We start from the raw sequence: 17,745 nt of genomic DNA on the forward strand, positions 1-17,745 counted from the left end.
CTTACAGCTGCTTACTCAACTGGCAGACAGGGGCCATTAAAATTAGAATCCATTAGAGTTATGGTTCTTTCTCTATTCCCCTATAGCTGTTCGTATGTCCTTGTATATACTCAACAATTTTCAGAGTGCATTTTACTTTTTTACATGATGGCATCTATGTAAGTAAATTCTTTATGTGCAAAGACCATATTTTGTTAGTCTTGTGCCCTTCATACTTAGAGTCTGGTAAATAATAGGGCACACAAAATATTTTGTTGATTCTGAGTGATTTATGAAAACTGAGGAAGTTTGGATGTTTAGCACATTATATATCAAATATGTAAAATTACCAACAAACCACAGACTGATGGCACCTCACATCTGCCCTATGTTTGTCACTTTGCAGTAGGTACAGAATCATAAAATATTGTGGGTAAAGGTCACCAAGTCACAAACACAATGGCAGACAACGCTAATTTTCTCCCAATACCCACGTTTATCCCTGGTTTCTAGTAGGTACCATGGTTTGTGGCTGCCTAGAATAATGACTGCGTTTCCCAGTCTCCAGTAGAATAAGAGTGGCCAAGTTAGTAAGCTCTGTCCCATGAAATACAAGCAGAAATGTCATGTGTAAATTTCAGAAAGCATCCTTTTCTTTCCTCTTCTTGCTAACTGGAACACAGACATTCTCAAGCTCAACAGCCACTTGGAACATGTAGGGGAACCACATGTCAAGAATGGTAAAATGACAAGAAGGAAGTCTCCATCTCATGTGTTTATAGAATTGCTGTGTCTTCCTTGGACTTCTTAAGACTCAGGATTTGTTTATAGGAGAGAGAAATAAACGGTCTTTTCTAAGCGACTTTGAGTTTGGATTTTTTTTTTTTTCAATATTTTGGTTGCTTGTTTTGAAACTTGCAGCCAAACCTAATGTTAGTAGTTTGGTCCATTATCTTCTTTAGAAATCCTTCCAGGGGTGCCTGCATGGTTTAGTGGGTTAAGCGTCTGCCTTAGGCTCAGGTCATGATCTCAGGGTCCTGGGATTGAGTCCCACATTGCATTGGCTCTCTGCTCAGCAGGGGGCCTGCTTCCCCCCCACCCTGCCTGACTCTCTGCCTACTTGTGATCTCTCCCTCTGTCAAATAAATAAAATCTTAAAAAAAAAAAAAGAGAGAGAGAGAGAGAGAAGTCCTTCCAAATCCCTAAGACTGGGGTGAAAGCTCGTCTTTTTGCTCCTATATACTCCGTGTAAACATGTTAGAAAACTTACTCCATTTTATTATAATCATCTTTCTTACATACAACATTCTTTGAAGGCAGAAACATGTCTTATTTATATGTCATTCATGCTTACCCCTGAACTCTACCTGGGATAGTGTATGTGCACGTAGTATATCCTCAATAAATATTTAATTGAACAGTACTGGGTTAATGGTTAATGACCGGAACTAAAGCTCCTAATACAGTATCATGGAATTAATTGTACCCTACAAAATTTGGCTTCAACCATCGCCAAAGACAAGGGAAGCTAGGGCAAAAATGAAATATTGGGACTTCATTAAGATCAAAAGCTTCTGCACAGCAAAGGAAACAGTTAACAAAACCAAAAGACAACTGACAGAATGGGAAAAGATATTTGCAAACAACATATCTGATAAAGGGCTAGTATCCAAAATCTATAAAGAACTTATCAAACTCAACCCAAAGAACAAATAATCCAATCAAGAAATGGGCAGAGGACATGAACAGACATTTTTGCAAAGAAGACATCCAGATGGCCAACAGGCACATGAAAAAGTGCTCCAAATCACTCAGCAGCAGGGAAATACAAAGCAAAACCACAATAAGATACCACCTCACATCAGTCAGAATGGCTAAAATTAACAAGTCAGGGAATGACAGATACTGGCGAGGATGTGGAGAAAGGGGAACCTTCCTACATTGTTGGTGGGAATGCAAGCTGGTGCAGCCGCTCTGGAAAACGAGCATAGAGGTTCCTCAAAAAGTTGAAAATAGAGCTACCCTATGACCCAGCAATTGCACTACTGGGTATTTACCCTAAAGATCCAAATGTAGTGATCTGAAGGGACACGTGCACCCGAATGTTTATAGCAGCAATGTCCACAATAGCCAAACTACAGAAAGAACCTAGATGTCCATCAACAGATGAATGGATAAAGAAGATGTGGGGTGTGTGTGTGTGTGTATATATATTTATATAGGAATACTATATTTATATAGGTGTATATATATATATATATATGAATACTATGCAGCTATCAAAAGAAATGAAATCTTGCCATTTGCGATGACTTGGATGGAACTAGAGGGTATTGTGTTCAGTGAAATAAGTTATTCAGAGAAAGACAATTATATGATCTCCCTGATATGAGGAACTTGAGAGGCAACGTGGGGGGTTTGGGGGGTAGGAAAGGAATAAATGAAACAAGATGGGATTGGGAGGGAGACAAACCATAAGAGACTCAATCTCACAAAACAAACAGGGTTATGGGGGGGGTGTAGGGAGAGGGTGGTGGGGTTATGGATGTTGGGGAAGGTCTGTGCTACGGTGAGTGCTTTGAAGTGTAAACCCGGCGATTCATTGACCTGTACCCCTGGGGCTAATAATACATTATATGTTAATAAAAAAAATTGGTTCAAGATCATGGGACACAGTACAGAGTCGATGCTCATAAAATATATGTGAAATGGTTAGGTAAATACATACTGGCTTTCCTCCGCATGTTACTCAATGTAGATTTGCTTTGCTCAGAAGTAGTAGTGAATGATTTTTTTGTTACAGCTTTGGACATGATACTAATTTGTGCCAAGGAGCTTTTTTTAAAGATGCATACTATGGCAAATTAGGATCTTTGTTTTGATCTTTTTAGCATAAGTATATAAAACTAACTTAGAGCACAACTGATTGGCCATATGGAGAAAAAAATTGGTGCATCTAAAAACACATTCTGTTCTTTCCCTGTATTCTGTGCTTCAGGGGATGAACATTGTATTGCTCTTTACACTTATTTTAAAGGTAAAGCATTCAGCTTATCATATGGTTGACTTAATTTTATCTTTGGTTTATAATATGTCTTATATTTTATGAAAAATATATTTGTCTATGTCTTATACCATGACCAAACTATTGACCTGGATGAAATATATTTATAAAAAGTCATATAGACTGTGTTCTATAGATATTTTATTTCTTTTCTTTATAGGTTATTTCAGACTGTAAGTGCATCATTCCAGCAACAAAGCTAAAAGTCCAATTCCCAGTGGTCTTATCTACTCGACCTACTCATTCCCTGTTCTGAAACCTAGAGAAGACTGCTCCACAAGACTCCTCCATAAATTGCTGCAATGTCTGTATCGAATTTATCGTGGTAAGTGAATCTCCTCCTAACCTAATCCAAATGCATGCATTATCCTCAAGCCATATTTTGTGCGAAAGTTGTCCTGTCAGAACTGGAGCAGAAAAAGAACTTTAAAAGTCTGGTTTCCAGAAATTGGTGTCCTGGATTAAGGTAAGGAAAGCTACCTAGAATTTAAACTTTAGCTCTTTCAACACTGTGGTATCTGGGCACTCTGGAAAGGGTTCAAGCCTTTGGTGAATCCATAATTTCATAGGATGAGAGGTGACATCCTGTGCCTTTCTTTCCAGACATCCTACTGGAGAGATAAGTGGGAATTATACACTCATTCAGTGGTCCTAGCTACTGTTACAATCCCAGCTACAGGAATAACAGGCTGTAAGGGAAGCTGTAAGAATTGGATGGGTATTTTCTCATCAGTACTTTCTTTAGACTTCCTCTTTCAGCAGATCTACCCAGACTATACTGAACAGAACTCTAATATGGAAGAGAAGTCTCCCTTGTAGATTCATATCTTTAAATAGCTGACATTCTGAATAACCCTTGACTTCCAGTTCATGTTTAAGCTGTTTGTAATTTATAATAAGAAGTATGAAGATTTTTTTGACATATAATTAACAACTTTTCTATGGCAACCAAGAGCAATACTAGTGGGGATGAATTGGAAGCCATATTTTAAGACTTTGGATTTTTTTTTAATAAATATAAAGAGCTGAATATATGTAAATATACAAATATAAATATATAAATATGTAAATATAAGAAAGACCTGGTAATCTTGCCCATTTTCATTGGAGCCTATCCCATCCTTGTCTTTGGTTTGTGCTGGAAATATAGATAGCTTGGTTTCCAAAGGTCCCAGTTTTTATGGACTCCCTAAAATACATATCCTTGGATTCCCACTGGGTGCAAAGGATCTCAGTTTGAAAAAAGAAAAAAAAAGAAATGAATTAAAGATGCTAAAATATATTCTGTAAAAATAAAAAAAATTATTAAATATTACTGTAAAACATGTTATTAAAATAAAATCATTATTAAGATAAGAAAAAGAATTCTGTAGAATATGCGAACCCCTTCAGACCCAGAGAGAGATCAAGCATGAGCAGTGGGTGGGAGAGAAGCAGGCTTCCCGCTGAGCAGGGAGCCTTTGTGGGGCTGGATCCCAGAACCCTGGGATCATGACCTGAGCTGAAGGCAGACACTCAACCGACCGAAGCCAACCAGGCCCCCCTTGGAAGATACTTTTTAAAAAAGGATTTTATTTATTTATTTGAGAGAGAGAGAGAGAGCACAAGCAGGGGATGGGGTGGGGAAGAGCAGAGGGAGAGGAAGAAGCAGACTTCCCAATGAGCAGGGAGCCCAACATGGGGCTTGATCCCAGGATCCCAAGATCATGATCGGAGCCAAAGACAGATGCTTAACCAGCTGAGCCATCCAGGTGCCCCCAAGCCCCTGGAAGATATTAAGGACACATTTATTTAAAGAAACTATACCCCTGGCAAATGCATGTGTTGGAGATGAATCTTGGAAAGTGGGCTGCATGCCAAGGAAGAAAGAAAAAGATGAAGGGGGGAGACAGGAAGGAGAATGAGGAGGAGGAGAATGGGGAGACGGGACAAACAAGAAGCAGGTGAGGGTGGAGGAAATTAAAACGCAGGTATGATTGTCATATCTTAAGACAGGGTGTGGGTGGCCTGGCTCCCAGAATCGGGACAGGGCAAACATTTGAACCTGTTGGTGGTATGTATCTCAGTTAACATCTGACTGGATGTGATACAATAGGTCGGTCAAAAGCCATCCTTTCAATGGGATGTTAGGGCCATTCAAAACACAGTAAACTCCACTAAGCCCAGTTGTCTAGCACAGCACTTAGAATTTAGTAGCTGTTCTATATATTGATGCTGTGCAGATGGGTGAAGAAATGTAAAATAGGTAAATCAAAGGCAGATTAATACTTTCATTCTAAAAATTTTTTTCGATGCTTACAGAATTCATATATGAAATTTGTTAGAATTCTTTCAGTCTTGCAGGTACAAATTTTACAGAAATAATTCATCCAGTTGTATCCTTAATTCTGGCCACAACTAACGTTCCCCATTAGATTTCCATGCAGAAAGCTCTTAATTTCTTTTACCAGTGTTACTGCATTATACAACAGTGTGGAGTTTGGCTGTAATGACATTAACTTGGTAAAATTATTATAGTCCGTGGTCTGGCTCTCTGTTGCGAAATTCAGAAACTAAGACATGAAAATACCGACATTGGAAAAGAAACTGGTTTGACAGATTATTAATTTAAAATAAGAGATATAACTTTTAACTGCAAGAAATGCTTGATTTGGCTCCACCAGTGCATTCTGTTAACTGTTGTGGAAAACTCCATAGGACTCTGAGTCGGAGGACTGGCTGATGGTCGCATAATCATCGCAGGGAGCATTCCGTGCTTCCAGTGTTTAAGGAAATCCAGATAGGGACAGGGAACACCTGGCGGGATCTGTCTGTCGGTAAGGATGTATCTGCCAGATGCTCCCATCTGTTTCTCAGGGCGGCTTCTTCACGTCTGGGAATTCAAGTAACCCTGTCAGTCTTGATCTCTGTGAGTCTTTTGAGTTCCACTTTTGCCAGACTCCCCTCCGTTTGGCTATCTCATTAATGTTAGCAGAGTTTATTGTCAAAACCCACTGGACTCTGAACCGTTTGGTCTACTTACTATGACATTGTATTTTTCTAACCATATTCATGTGTTGATTTGAAAAAGTTGACTCTGAGGCTTACTGGAAAGGGGGCCCTACATAGAACTGAAGAATTTAGAAATTCATGTTAACAACTATCCAAGCAATCCTCCCAGCTTCTAAATACCTAGTATAGGAAAATTATCTTTTTTTTACATATTAAAAGAAATTTCCTTGCTCTAGTAGTTATGGGTATGGTATTTGAAAAAAAAAGTGAAATAGCCTGGCCTTTTCATAGTGAATATCAAAAAGAAATACAATCTAGGAAATGCCCAAATTTCTAGGAAACTGAGCAGTGTGAATCAGGGAAGGAGACTGGTAAGAATTGATTATAAGAATCACAACAGATGTTTCATGAATCTTCTTGTTCAGTAAATAATTACCAGATGGAGGCAATGATTGAATTGACTTTGGTTGAGATAGAGACCAACGGATGTGCAGAATCATTGCAGACATCTGTGAACAGGTGACAGATTCCAGGCTATGATCTGAGGGAAAGAATTGTTGCTGGTAGGAGAGGTAATTAGCAGGAGACATGAGGAAGCAGAGAGAGTTGAAAAAGAGTGCTATTTCTATAGCACAAAGACGGAAATGGTATAATACCAAGGCGTACGTGAAAGGACTTTTAGTGCTTCTTCCCTGATGACCATCTTCAACCTGTGTTTTAATATTTTGATAAGATTATATGTAATATACATAATGCTTGTATATATAATGTATATGTGCATATTTATATAATGTTTGAAAAGATTCAATTTTTCTGACATGAAAGCTAAGTAAATATTACCAAGAGTGAACATTTATGTGGCATTTACCTTGTACCAGACACTTTTTTAGACACTTTGTGGTTTTTAACATACTTACCATACTCCACACAACCTTATTAGCAACGTAGTATTGCTATTCACATTTCCACAAGGGGAGAATTTAGACAACAAACTTCAGTAGGAAGTTGCCCAATACGACACAGCCAGTAAGTGGCAGAGTTAGGCAATAGACGCAGACAGCCAGTTGGTACCCCTAACCACCAAGCTACCCATATAAAATGAACACTATCTGGTAAAGCGAGACCCTTTCTGTGTGCATGTGGCTTCACGGTGAGTGCCCTTGTTCCCATTTTTTTTTTAAAGATTTTATTTATTTATTTGATAGACAGAGATCACAAGTAGGCAGAGAAGCAGGCAGAGAGAGAGAGGAGGAAGCAGGCTCCCCGCTGAGCAGAGAGCCTGATGTGGGGCTCGATCCCAGGACCCTAAGATCATGACCTGAGCCGAAGGCAGCGGCTTAACCCACTGAGCCACCCAGGCGCCCATTGTTCCCATTTTCAACCAGAATGCTTCCCTTAATTTCCTCAATTATAGATATCCTGGGGCTTCTCTTAGAAGGAAGTGAGTGTCTGGACCTGGGAACCCTGTCAGACATTGGAATAGTATTGAAGGTAGAGTGTGGAGGTAGTGGGTGAGCGCCTTCATTTCCTAGAGGAGGTGAAGAGCTTGTTGCCATCTGAAACTAAGGTGAACCTTCAACATTACATAAGGTGAGCTACCTAAAGGACCAAGTATGAATCTTAGTTCCACTTGTCATGTGACAGGCTAGAAATTGTCAGGTTTTCCTCATGATACAGAGGAAGCACAACAGAGAGATACCGGCGTTTTGCTGTAATTCAACTAAAATAACTCTTCTCGCTGTCCATCTCATAGAGACCCTCTGCTGCTAAGTCACGTACTTTCTCCTCCCCCTGGCCCTGTACACCCTCAGCTCGCATTTACTAGCGTCACCGTACTGCTGTCAGCCAGCGTTCAGAGGGGGAGCCTAATGGTTTCCTAACTGGTTTTGCCAGCTGCCATCTTCTTGACACCAAATCATTTTCGTTGTGATGCCTGGGCGCATTTCAGCTTTTGTTCACTGCGTCTTAAACACTCACACCTGAGAGAGGTGAAGGTCATTGAACTAGAGCCAGGGAAAAAGAAGACACTGGATGAATGAAAGTAAGAGGCCAAGTAACCAGTCACAGTCTATTGAGCGTCCGTAATATTCTGTGTCCTGGGCTCACTACAGGGATGCTATCTTAATGGGAAGTAATGACTCTTCTTATAGGAACTCATCTCTTAGCCAAGAAGACTAAGTAATCAAATAACTGACTTAATGTAGTAAGTGCTCTAAAAGGTACTTTCAGGGTGGGGTACCTCAGCGGCTCAGTCTGTTGAGCTGCCGACTCATGGTTTTGACTCCGGTCATGATCTTGGGGTGGTGGAATCAAGCCCTGTGTCAGGCTCCATGCTCAGCGGGAAGTCTGCTCCAGGATTCTCTCTTTCCCTCTGCCCCTTCCCCCATGCTCTCTCCCTCTCTCTAAAACAAACAAATTAATCTTTAAGAAATATATAAAAATAAGTAAAAGGTATGTCCAGGATATTGGGGGAAACAAAATGGCTATTTCTTTCTCCTATAAGGGAAGAAATGGTTTATTATTCAGGAGTACATATATGTCTCTTGTATTTACTTCTAAAAATAAAGGAATATGGCTAATTATGAAGAGTCAAACACTATCAAAAAAATGTAAAGCAGCAGTTAAAAAAAAAAAAAAGACCAAAATCTTACGATACGTAGAAAGCCACAGTTATAAATGCTGAGACATATTCTTTTCTACTTATACTCACAAAGTTTTGCCAAACTGAACTCAAGCCATGGATGGTGTTTTCCCATCTTCCATTGTCACTGTGTAATTTCCGTGGTCCTCTCTCTGATGGCTCTGGAGCAATAGAATCCTGTGTAAAGGCTGGGTCACACTCTGTGGGAGTAGCATTATTTATTTCACTCATTTGGATTGTACCTTTTCTAATTTTCACTTTTTGCTATTGTAAGTATTTCTCTTGTGAGGAGAATTAATGACTACTGGTGGGTCACAAGGTACTGTCATTCAGATCCCTGGTGAGGCCCTATGTTGTAGCTCTCTGGATTGCAGACATCAAGGCTAGGGAGAAAATAGGTGTTTCTGAGAAAGTGTCTTATCAACTCATCTTTTTTTTTTTTTACTTTAGGAAAGGACCTGTCTTGTACACTAGCTATTTTACCAGATTTAGTTCCTTATAAATACTGAAGATGTGCTAATCAAGGAAGTATTTACTTATAGCTGATTAATAGAATTTTATTAAAAGTCAACAAATCACTCATTCCATCATGGATGTCCATAGTTTGGAAATATAGTAAAGTCTGAGTTATGTAAGTTATTGATGTATTGACTAAATTTAGTGGTGGTAAATGATCTCTATTAAATATAATTATAGTATAAAATATTATTGTGAATGCTGGCAATTACAGTAATGCTAATAGGGGGTGAAAACTAATTTGACTTATCTTCTTTATCCAAAAGTAATAGTGTGTTAGAACTCTAGAAATGAGAAAGATGCAAAATTAGAAGTGTAGATACTTTTCTTTGTCAGAATATTCACATTATAATATTTTTATTTAAGTTCTTTAGTGAATAAAAGAAAAAGTGAATCCTCCTATACCATTCTTCGGCACCGGAATTTAGGAGGTATTTAGGAGGAAAACAAGATTCTGGAGAGACAGAAGCAGTCTGTTTATACCAAAGACAGGGGAAAAGTCAGAATCTTTTCTCAAAGGTTGCTTTAACCGTGATTCTGCAAAGTACTTTTCCTATTTACACTGTTAAGTGGCAGGCCCTCAGGGGCAACATTTGCAGTGGCAGAGGAGGTAGAGGCTTGATCTCTCTCTTTCTGAAGGGCTCAGAACTCACAGCGGGAGAAATATGGATAAGTAGAGAGATTGCAAAGGGCCATTTTTTACCCTGTGTTGGGTAGTAGAGGGTAAAAGGCAGAATTGTCAACAGTCTGTTATGGGGAGAGAGTGAGAGAGAGAAATTTAGACATAAATATAAAGCTAGTGTTTCTAACTGAAAGATGAGGTTTTCTGAGCGATAGGAAGAACTTAGGTGGCGAAATACTGTATTTTCCAGAATGTAAGTGCATGTTGAATGAATGACTGATATATTAAGGGGCTGGAAAGAGAGAATGGGTTTGCAAGCCTTAAATTTAAGAATCCTCGTGTGAGGGGATGTTCAGCTGGTAAAGGAGCAGATCCAGAACACAGAAGAGTAATTGAGTATAGGAGAGTATGAAGAGCAGATGACTTAGGAGAAGAAGGGGAAAGAATAAAATAGCCAAAAATGAAAATTAAAGAGGAATAAAAACATGTCTTCAAAATCACATAATACTTTAAGTGTGGTGATGAAAGTCAGTTTACCAAATTCTGAAAAATTTTAGTACATCTTTGTAGTCATAATATGCCTTTTCAAGTAGAAATCCCTTCATTATTAACACAATCCTATTTTGATTTGGGCTTGACACTTGAAGTAAGCACATTATATTTTTAGCATCCTTGCTCATATCTGGCTTTGAGCTATGTGCCTTTAGTAATGGCTTTTTAAAAATTAAACTTTTATAGGAAACCTTCTGGATATTTTTCTCCATGTAGCAACCTCATATTATTTCTCCTTGAATAATCAGATAATTAGTAAGACAGAATATTTTATTACTGTTCTTAAACATTTGTGCCAACTAGACACAAATCACATTTTGAAGAAAATCGGTAAATTTTGGACAGCTTAGAGGAGTCTATTTTCTTGTAGAGTTAATGAATTTGGGTTTGCAGTTTCAATTCCCACAGAGACCAGTTAGTTCTACTCTCTTCTGTGGCCAGAGCCTACACCTGTAACCTTGACCAGCCCTCCTTCCCAGGCTTGCCACTGGTCACAAGTCATTAGAAACAGGTGATTGATTATCACTAATTCACAGTCTGTACTGGAAAAATGTATAAACACCAAAGTCAAGTACTCTTCAGGGATTGATGATGGACCGTAGCATTTTCCTTTTGAATGTCATCCAGGTCTATAAACTTGCTTTGAAATAGGTCTTTTTGTCATTCTCCGGGGGATTATAATATACTTTCTTATGAAAGAACTACAATAAATGCTTAAAGCAATATTTCCTTCGACTGTAGAAGATTTAACATAAACCTGGGCAGTTCATTTTAACCCTTAAGGTCTAGAGTTACTAAACATTAGCCCTTTTTGGACTTGAATAATTAAGATAAAGGCCAGTGAATGGTCTACAAGATAATTCTAATTATTAAAAGTTATGTAGACTAAGGTATGATATTTTCAGCATGATCAAAATTATATTTGTAATCTTAAACATCATTTGCTGTTGGTGCATAAAATTTTCAGGGACCATTTCATCCTGGTATATATGTTCCCATTATCTTTTTTTGTTTGTTTGCTTATTGGGTTTTATTTTTTATTTGTTCTCAATTGGGTGGTCACTAAAAAGATTATATGTATTTATTTATACTTGGTTTTATGTTCTTTTTTTTTAAGAATAGGTTTATTATAAGTTTTATAGGACTTTAAAAGTAATTCCTATGCAGTTAAAGAGGTGGAGTAGTATAGTTTAGTTTTATCTAGACTAGCAGTACATTTTTATGTAAATTAGAAAATGTTTTCTTGCATTTATATTCATTCATGTCTTCATTCAGCATGCACTTTTCAGCGCCTACAATGTGTAGTTTGCAATGCTGTGGATAGGATAGAATGATGAATGCAATGGAAGTCCCTCCTTTCATTAAGCTTACATTCTAGGGCTGAAGACAGACAGATATAAACAGATAAGCAAATACATTTTAGAAAACCAGAAAGTGATAAATTTATTTTGAAGAATAACCCAGCAGAATAAAAAGGGGAGTGGGGAAGTGGCCAAGAATGCTTCTTGAGCAGGGTGACATTTAAGCAGAGAGGAAATAAGCCATACAAGTCTCAGCAGAAAACCATTTCAGGCAGAAAAACAGGAAGGACAAAGGCTCTGAGACTGAAATGTACCTGCTGTGTTTGAGGAAACACCAAGGAAGCTGGTTTGATAGAAAGAACCAGTAGAAGGGAGAATGCCAGGACCTGAGCTTGTAGAGGTAGAGGGGGACATGTAGATCATTAGAAAGACACAGGATTATATTCTAAATGCGATAGGAAACTTTGCCCTCACTGACCATTTTACAGGAGAAAATTTATCTAAAATGTAAATTTAGAGAAATTTAGTAATGGCAAGAATTGCATGTTGATCTTATTTCTTGATCTTATATCTGTTTTGAAAGGAGTTCTCTGTGATCTTCAAATTTTATGAAAACAAATCATACTGTATTCTTAATATAAACACTCAGCAGATGATTAATAGGAAAGAATGTACTGTAATACATTGTAATAATGAAAGAAAAAAAGTAAATGAGAAACCTTTTTCATGAATATAGCCTGTGTCTCATTATCATCCATTTAAAAAGATTCAACAAATCTGATACATCTGAATAATTAGGGACATGATATAAAGGATATTTTATCAATAGAAATATTCTATATTATGTTAAGGAGTTTTAGAGATCAGTGAACGTTTTTGTAAATTGTGGAAATTGAAAATATATTATCCATTATCCAACTTATAGTTCACTTATATTTTTAAATCTCTCACCATCATAAACTTTAAGGCTAATTCCAATATATAAACATAAAAGTACATTAATCAGTGAAGTGTCTCCTCTACACTGTTGTTTAATGTGTGTGTAGTTTCAGTGAGGAACCAGATGACATAGAGTATCTGTCCAAGTGCTCACATGGGTGCTAGAGAGAACACTGCCATAACATTTCCATGTGTCCTTCCTTGGAAAAGAAATTCACCTTTATTCGAAGACTGTTACCTTTCTACACTTTTTGTGATAAAATATGGTTTGCTTTATGGCACTGATTATAGATAGAAGTTAGGTTATTTCTCTTTATATCTTCACCTGGCAAAATAAAAATTGGAAATACAACCTTGATCCCATTCCCCTTGTGTGTGTGTGTGTGTGTGTGTGTGTGTGTGTGTGAATTGCAAAATCAGAAAGTCTGGAACTTTCGGTGGACTGGGAATTTTTCAACTGGCTCTAATCCAAGATACTAATTGTCAGTGGTACATGATCCAGATCAGAGAAGGAATCATCCATGGATATCTGCCACCTCCCTTTGGACTGTGGAGTTGTGGATTTAGTGATTGAGAAAGCTTACAAATGACTTGATTACCTACAGTGGGATAAAATGGTCTCAGAAGCATATAATAATATTATTTTACTAGATGTGGGCAAGCCCTGTCTATGTAAGGAGGCGTGGCTAATCCCTCCTTCTTCCTGGAGGTGTCATTACCATATGTGGTCCAGGAATTCCCTCTATAGGGTTATAATGACTTCTCTCCTGCTATTTATTTTTAGTCATGTTTAACATTTATGCATTTTTTTCTCTTCTTAATAAGTACATGTTCTTTATCGGATAACATTACAGTTTTCCTCCTGGCGATTCAGCAAACTCATTTTTTGTTATGGGCAAAATTGGCTCATTGCTCAGTGCTGTTTGTTAAGGCTCCTCCTAAGTAATAAGACTATTTATATTTCATAAAAAGTAGCCTTGAGCCTTTGGATGTGTTTTGATTCCCCAGAATTTGGAAAGTCAATGCTCTCACATTCCCATTTGCAGAGGTCACATCACTGATATTTGGTGAGATGAAACTATTAATTATAGATACCAAGTTGAACGGAAGTGAAGATTTTCCTTTCATCTCGGTCTGCTTAGATAAAATGGTGCTTGAATTTATAACGTCAGTGCTAAGTTAGTATTCAGAGCAGCAGGGACTGCAAACCCTCCCCTGCCGGAGCCAGTGCACCAGGGCTCCCTGCTGCTGCTGAGAGCTTGTGGTAGAAGGCTGAAGTTCTGAGACATTCACCATCTTTTCTGACTGATAAATTTCATGTAGGAGGGCTATTATTGTTCCAGATGGTTTTTCAGCTTTATGCACACTAGCTTCGCAGACTCTGTAATCGAAAATTGGTTTTATGCCAACATTTGACAAAGAAATTAGATGAAGTTAACTACTCTTTGGTTTTAGATAACTGATACAAAGTGCCTTCGTGGCGATGACAGAAAAAAGTTGAAATTCAAACTAAGTGGTGTCCTTGGGTCCATTCTCATTTAGACCTTTCCCCTGAGGTTTGTATAATATCATAAAATTGCATTTAGATACAGAATGTGCATAACAGGCTCACTGAAATTTTGATGATCCCCTTCAAATCCATATTATTCTTTTAATTTTTTTTTCTTTTTCAAGTGTATTTCAATTCCAGTTAGTTAACATATAGGATAATATTAGTTTCAGGTATAGAGTTTAGTGCTTTATCACTTAAGTACAACACCCAGTGCTCCTTACGACAAGTGCTCCCCTCAATATCCATCACCCTCTTACCCCATCTACCACCCACCACCCCTCCAGCAACCTCTGTTTCTTCTCTACACTTAAGAGTCTCTAAGGTTTGCTACTGTCTCTCTTTTTCTTTTCAGTGTTTTTTGGGCAAACTGGCTAGATATTTGAAGTAACTGTAAGGATGATGATATGAAAGGATTTAAAAGGCATTTGCTTGCATGGTGAGAGCATTCATTATGTTTATTACTTTTAGGTTCTTACAAGCTGAGTAAGAGAAAGTCGTTTTCTTGAAGTGAGAATTTTCTTGATATCCCTCCATATTTTTTCCAAATTTGGCATTTGGAGAATAAAACAGACATATAAAATGCTTATTATATTTGGCAAGTTGTAAATATGGTCGATTGAAGGTAAGCATTGAGTTATAGCTGTTACCAGAAGATGTGTGATGAGATAAGTGAAACCTCAGCTTCCTAGTTAGAATGCGCCTTGACGGCCACCTGCTAAAACAGGGATGAGGTCATCCCACATGTTGTTGGCACCTGACACTCAAGGATGCTGTGCACTGATGAATGGCTGAATTCACCAGACCAGAGCACGTGGTCTGACTCTCCAGCCAGGCATTGTAATGGGGAGTGTATTTTTAGAATAGGTGGGAAGATTTGGGTTAAAAAAACAAATAAACAAACAAAAAAAAACCCTACATGGGAACAGGAGATGAAGTGATTCAACTGTTACAGGGTTATTCTGTGTCTAAAGTATGCAGACGTTTGTTACTGAACACTGAAGAGTTTTGTGGATATATCTTCAACTCTAAATTAGAGCTATGGCTCATTTGAGCTGAGGTAGGAACTTTTCTGTGTTTAAGAAAATAAAATAGCCCTGTTCCTATTCTGTACTATTGATTTTTTTACACTTTGGAGAAATTTCCTCAGGTCTGTGTTCTGAAATGTGCCCATTTTAACTGCTTCTGCCTTTTTTCATCATCATCAATTATTGGCTGTCATTGACAGGACATGTGCCTAAAATAATAGAGTATTTTCTAGAGGGAAGCTGTGAGGTCACATAGGGCATTGGTTACAAAGCAGGGCTTCATGGACAAAGGCCAGTCAGTGGCAAAGCATCCCATTACAAAATAAAAGGAAAAAAGAAAAAGAGAAAAAGATAATATTGCTCTGATTTTGCTAAATTTCTTTCTTTAGCCTGAAATGATGAACTGCATGATTACTTGGTATTAGAATAGTCTTTCATGAGATGAAGGTGATAATAAATGATAATTATTATCCCCGATTGATAAAAGCAGAAGTGTTTAGCTCAAAAGTCTTCATTTTTTTTGAAGACTCCACTTTTAATTTTCATATTTATGGTTCTATAAGATTAAAGAGTCTGGGAACTACTTATCTAGTTTGATTAATTACCCAAACCATGAATTCCATCAACAGAAACCCCAACAAGTGGCCCCCAGCCTTTTCTGAAAACCCTTCCTATGAGTTCTTAGCCTCCATTATGATCTTGGGTTTCTCTGCTACAAATTTTTCTTTACATTGGATCTACGGTGACTTCTTTAGTTACTGCCTTCTTTTCATTTTACCCAAATCCATATGTGCTATGTCTAATATAACATTTTCCCAAACGTCTTCTGAAGACCACTGATTTCATGATATGTGTTAAAAGGTATCATGAGAAAAGGTGGGGGAGACCACAGTCAAGTTATTTGGGAAAGTGGTAGTTCAAACAGTAGATTATTTAATTTCGTTACTTTACAAATTCTTTATTGGGCTGAGTCATTCAATAAATATTTATTGAGCATCTACTACATGTCAGGCAGTGTTCTGTATTCTGATCTATACAGGAGATATTTAAGAGAAAGATAAAATAATCTGGGTCTCCCAGATTTAGACTGTGGAATCTTTTTTTCTTTCTCGTAGTTGGTGTTATTTGGGGCAGCACTAAAATTATTGGATAAAATTTGTATCTTCTTCCCCTCATCTCCCTTTCTTTAAATTTTCTCAAATTAAACCTGTTGATTCCTTTAACCTTCAGTTCCATGATTTTCAGACCCTTCTACTCTACTCTGGACATGTCTTAGTTTCTCTTTGATTCTATTGAAAATCTGGCAATAACACAAATGTCAGGTTTGGTTTGTGTAGTATAGCATGGGATCCTTATGTTCTTTTTCTGGCTCTGTATTCCTATAAATGCAGGACAAATTCATTTTTGTTTTGTTTTTGTCAGTATTATCATGTGGTTATCAAATATGAGCTCAAATTCCATAATGAGCACATATCTATATCAAGCATCATCTTGTTAGAACCAGCCCATCAACCCTGTCTTGTTAAGATCTTTTTGGAAATTTGTTCATTGGACTTTCAAGAAAAGCTGCCCACTCAAGTCTATCTTAAGTAGGGACAGGTTATTGTAGGAATAACTCTAGAATAATGAGGACATGCATCTCAGTCACACAGGCAAGCTTTCTGTACTGCAGAAACAGCAGCCCAAGAAAGTGTCAGGGGAACATGAGACCCCTGTACCATTGGGTCACACAGAATTGAGAGTGTGGTTCAGGAACTGAAGGCTGATTAGAATGCTCTAGTGAATGTCGTCTCATTGCCTCCAGGAGCAAAACTTTATTGATCTCTTTTCCTGTTCTTTGGCATTAGTCTGATTTACTGATGCCTTTCTTTGGGGCCTTCCGATTCTATATCTGCTAGCCCTGCCGAGGTCTTGCCATATTTCAAGCTCAAGAGTTGGCCCATTTGGTACACTGCAGTCTTGTGCAATAGCTTTCTGTCTGTCAAGTGTCCTTCTACTATGCAGTTCTGATTTACTGTATTGCTCATAGCGCAGTTTTGATTTCTTAGTATAGCTCTCTTGGAGCTAATCAGGGGAAATTAATCATAAATAAAACCACAAGTAAACTAAATAGTAAGTAGTATAGACTACTGAATGGTTCTTAAAATGTGGTCCTTGGACTGTCAGAGTCCGCATCAGCTGGGAATATGTTAGAGGCTCCACCCTAATCCTACTGAATCAGAAATTCTGGGGCTGGGATCCAGCAGTCTGCATTTTACCAAGCCCTCCAGGTGATTCTGATGCAAGCTTAAGGAGAACAGATGGCATGAAATTGTCTCCTTGGAGTCTAGATTTATAGTATGCTTACAAAAAAAAATTACTTTGAGAATAATTGATATGCAGAAAATCTTTCTTATAATATTTAACTAACAGTTTCAGCTGTTTTTTTTTTTAATTTTATTTTTGCCAGGAGGAGAATATTGTCAGCATATAAGATCATGCTTTTTTCTTTTAGCTGTGGCTTACAACTGATGTAAACTTGGGACCAGTTTTTTGGTATACAAATTAAAAACAATAATTCTTA

The 17,745-nt window shown here is 37.7% G+C and overlaps 1 protein-coding gene across 6 annotated transcripts in view; it reads left to right on the forward strand.

Annotated features, from left to right (window-relative positions):
• Positions 1-17,745, forward strand: part of OXR1 (oxidation resistance 1) — a 439,622-nt gene that overhangs the window by 82,874 nt on the left and 339,003 nt on the right. For all 6 annotated transcript variants that reach the window (XM_059395031.1, XM_059395030.1, XM_059395036.1 and 3 more), the window contains one exon: positions 3,204-3,368. In XM_059395031.1, coding sequence (XP_059251014.1) covers positions 3,346-3,368 — 23 coding nt within the window. In that variant the 5' untranslated portion in view covers positions 3,204-3,345. The remainder of the gene's footprint in view (positions 1-3,203; positions 3,369-17,745) is intronic.

The sequence above is a fragment of the Mustela nigripes genome, chromosome 3 (assembly GCF_022355385.1).
Source record: "Mustela nigripes isolate SB6536 chromosome 3, MUSNIG.SB6536, whole genome shotgun sequence".
Classification (NCBI taxonomy): Eukaryota; Metazoa; Chordata; class Mammalia; order Carnivora; family Mustelidae; genus Mustela; species Mustela nigripes.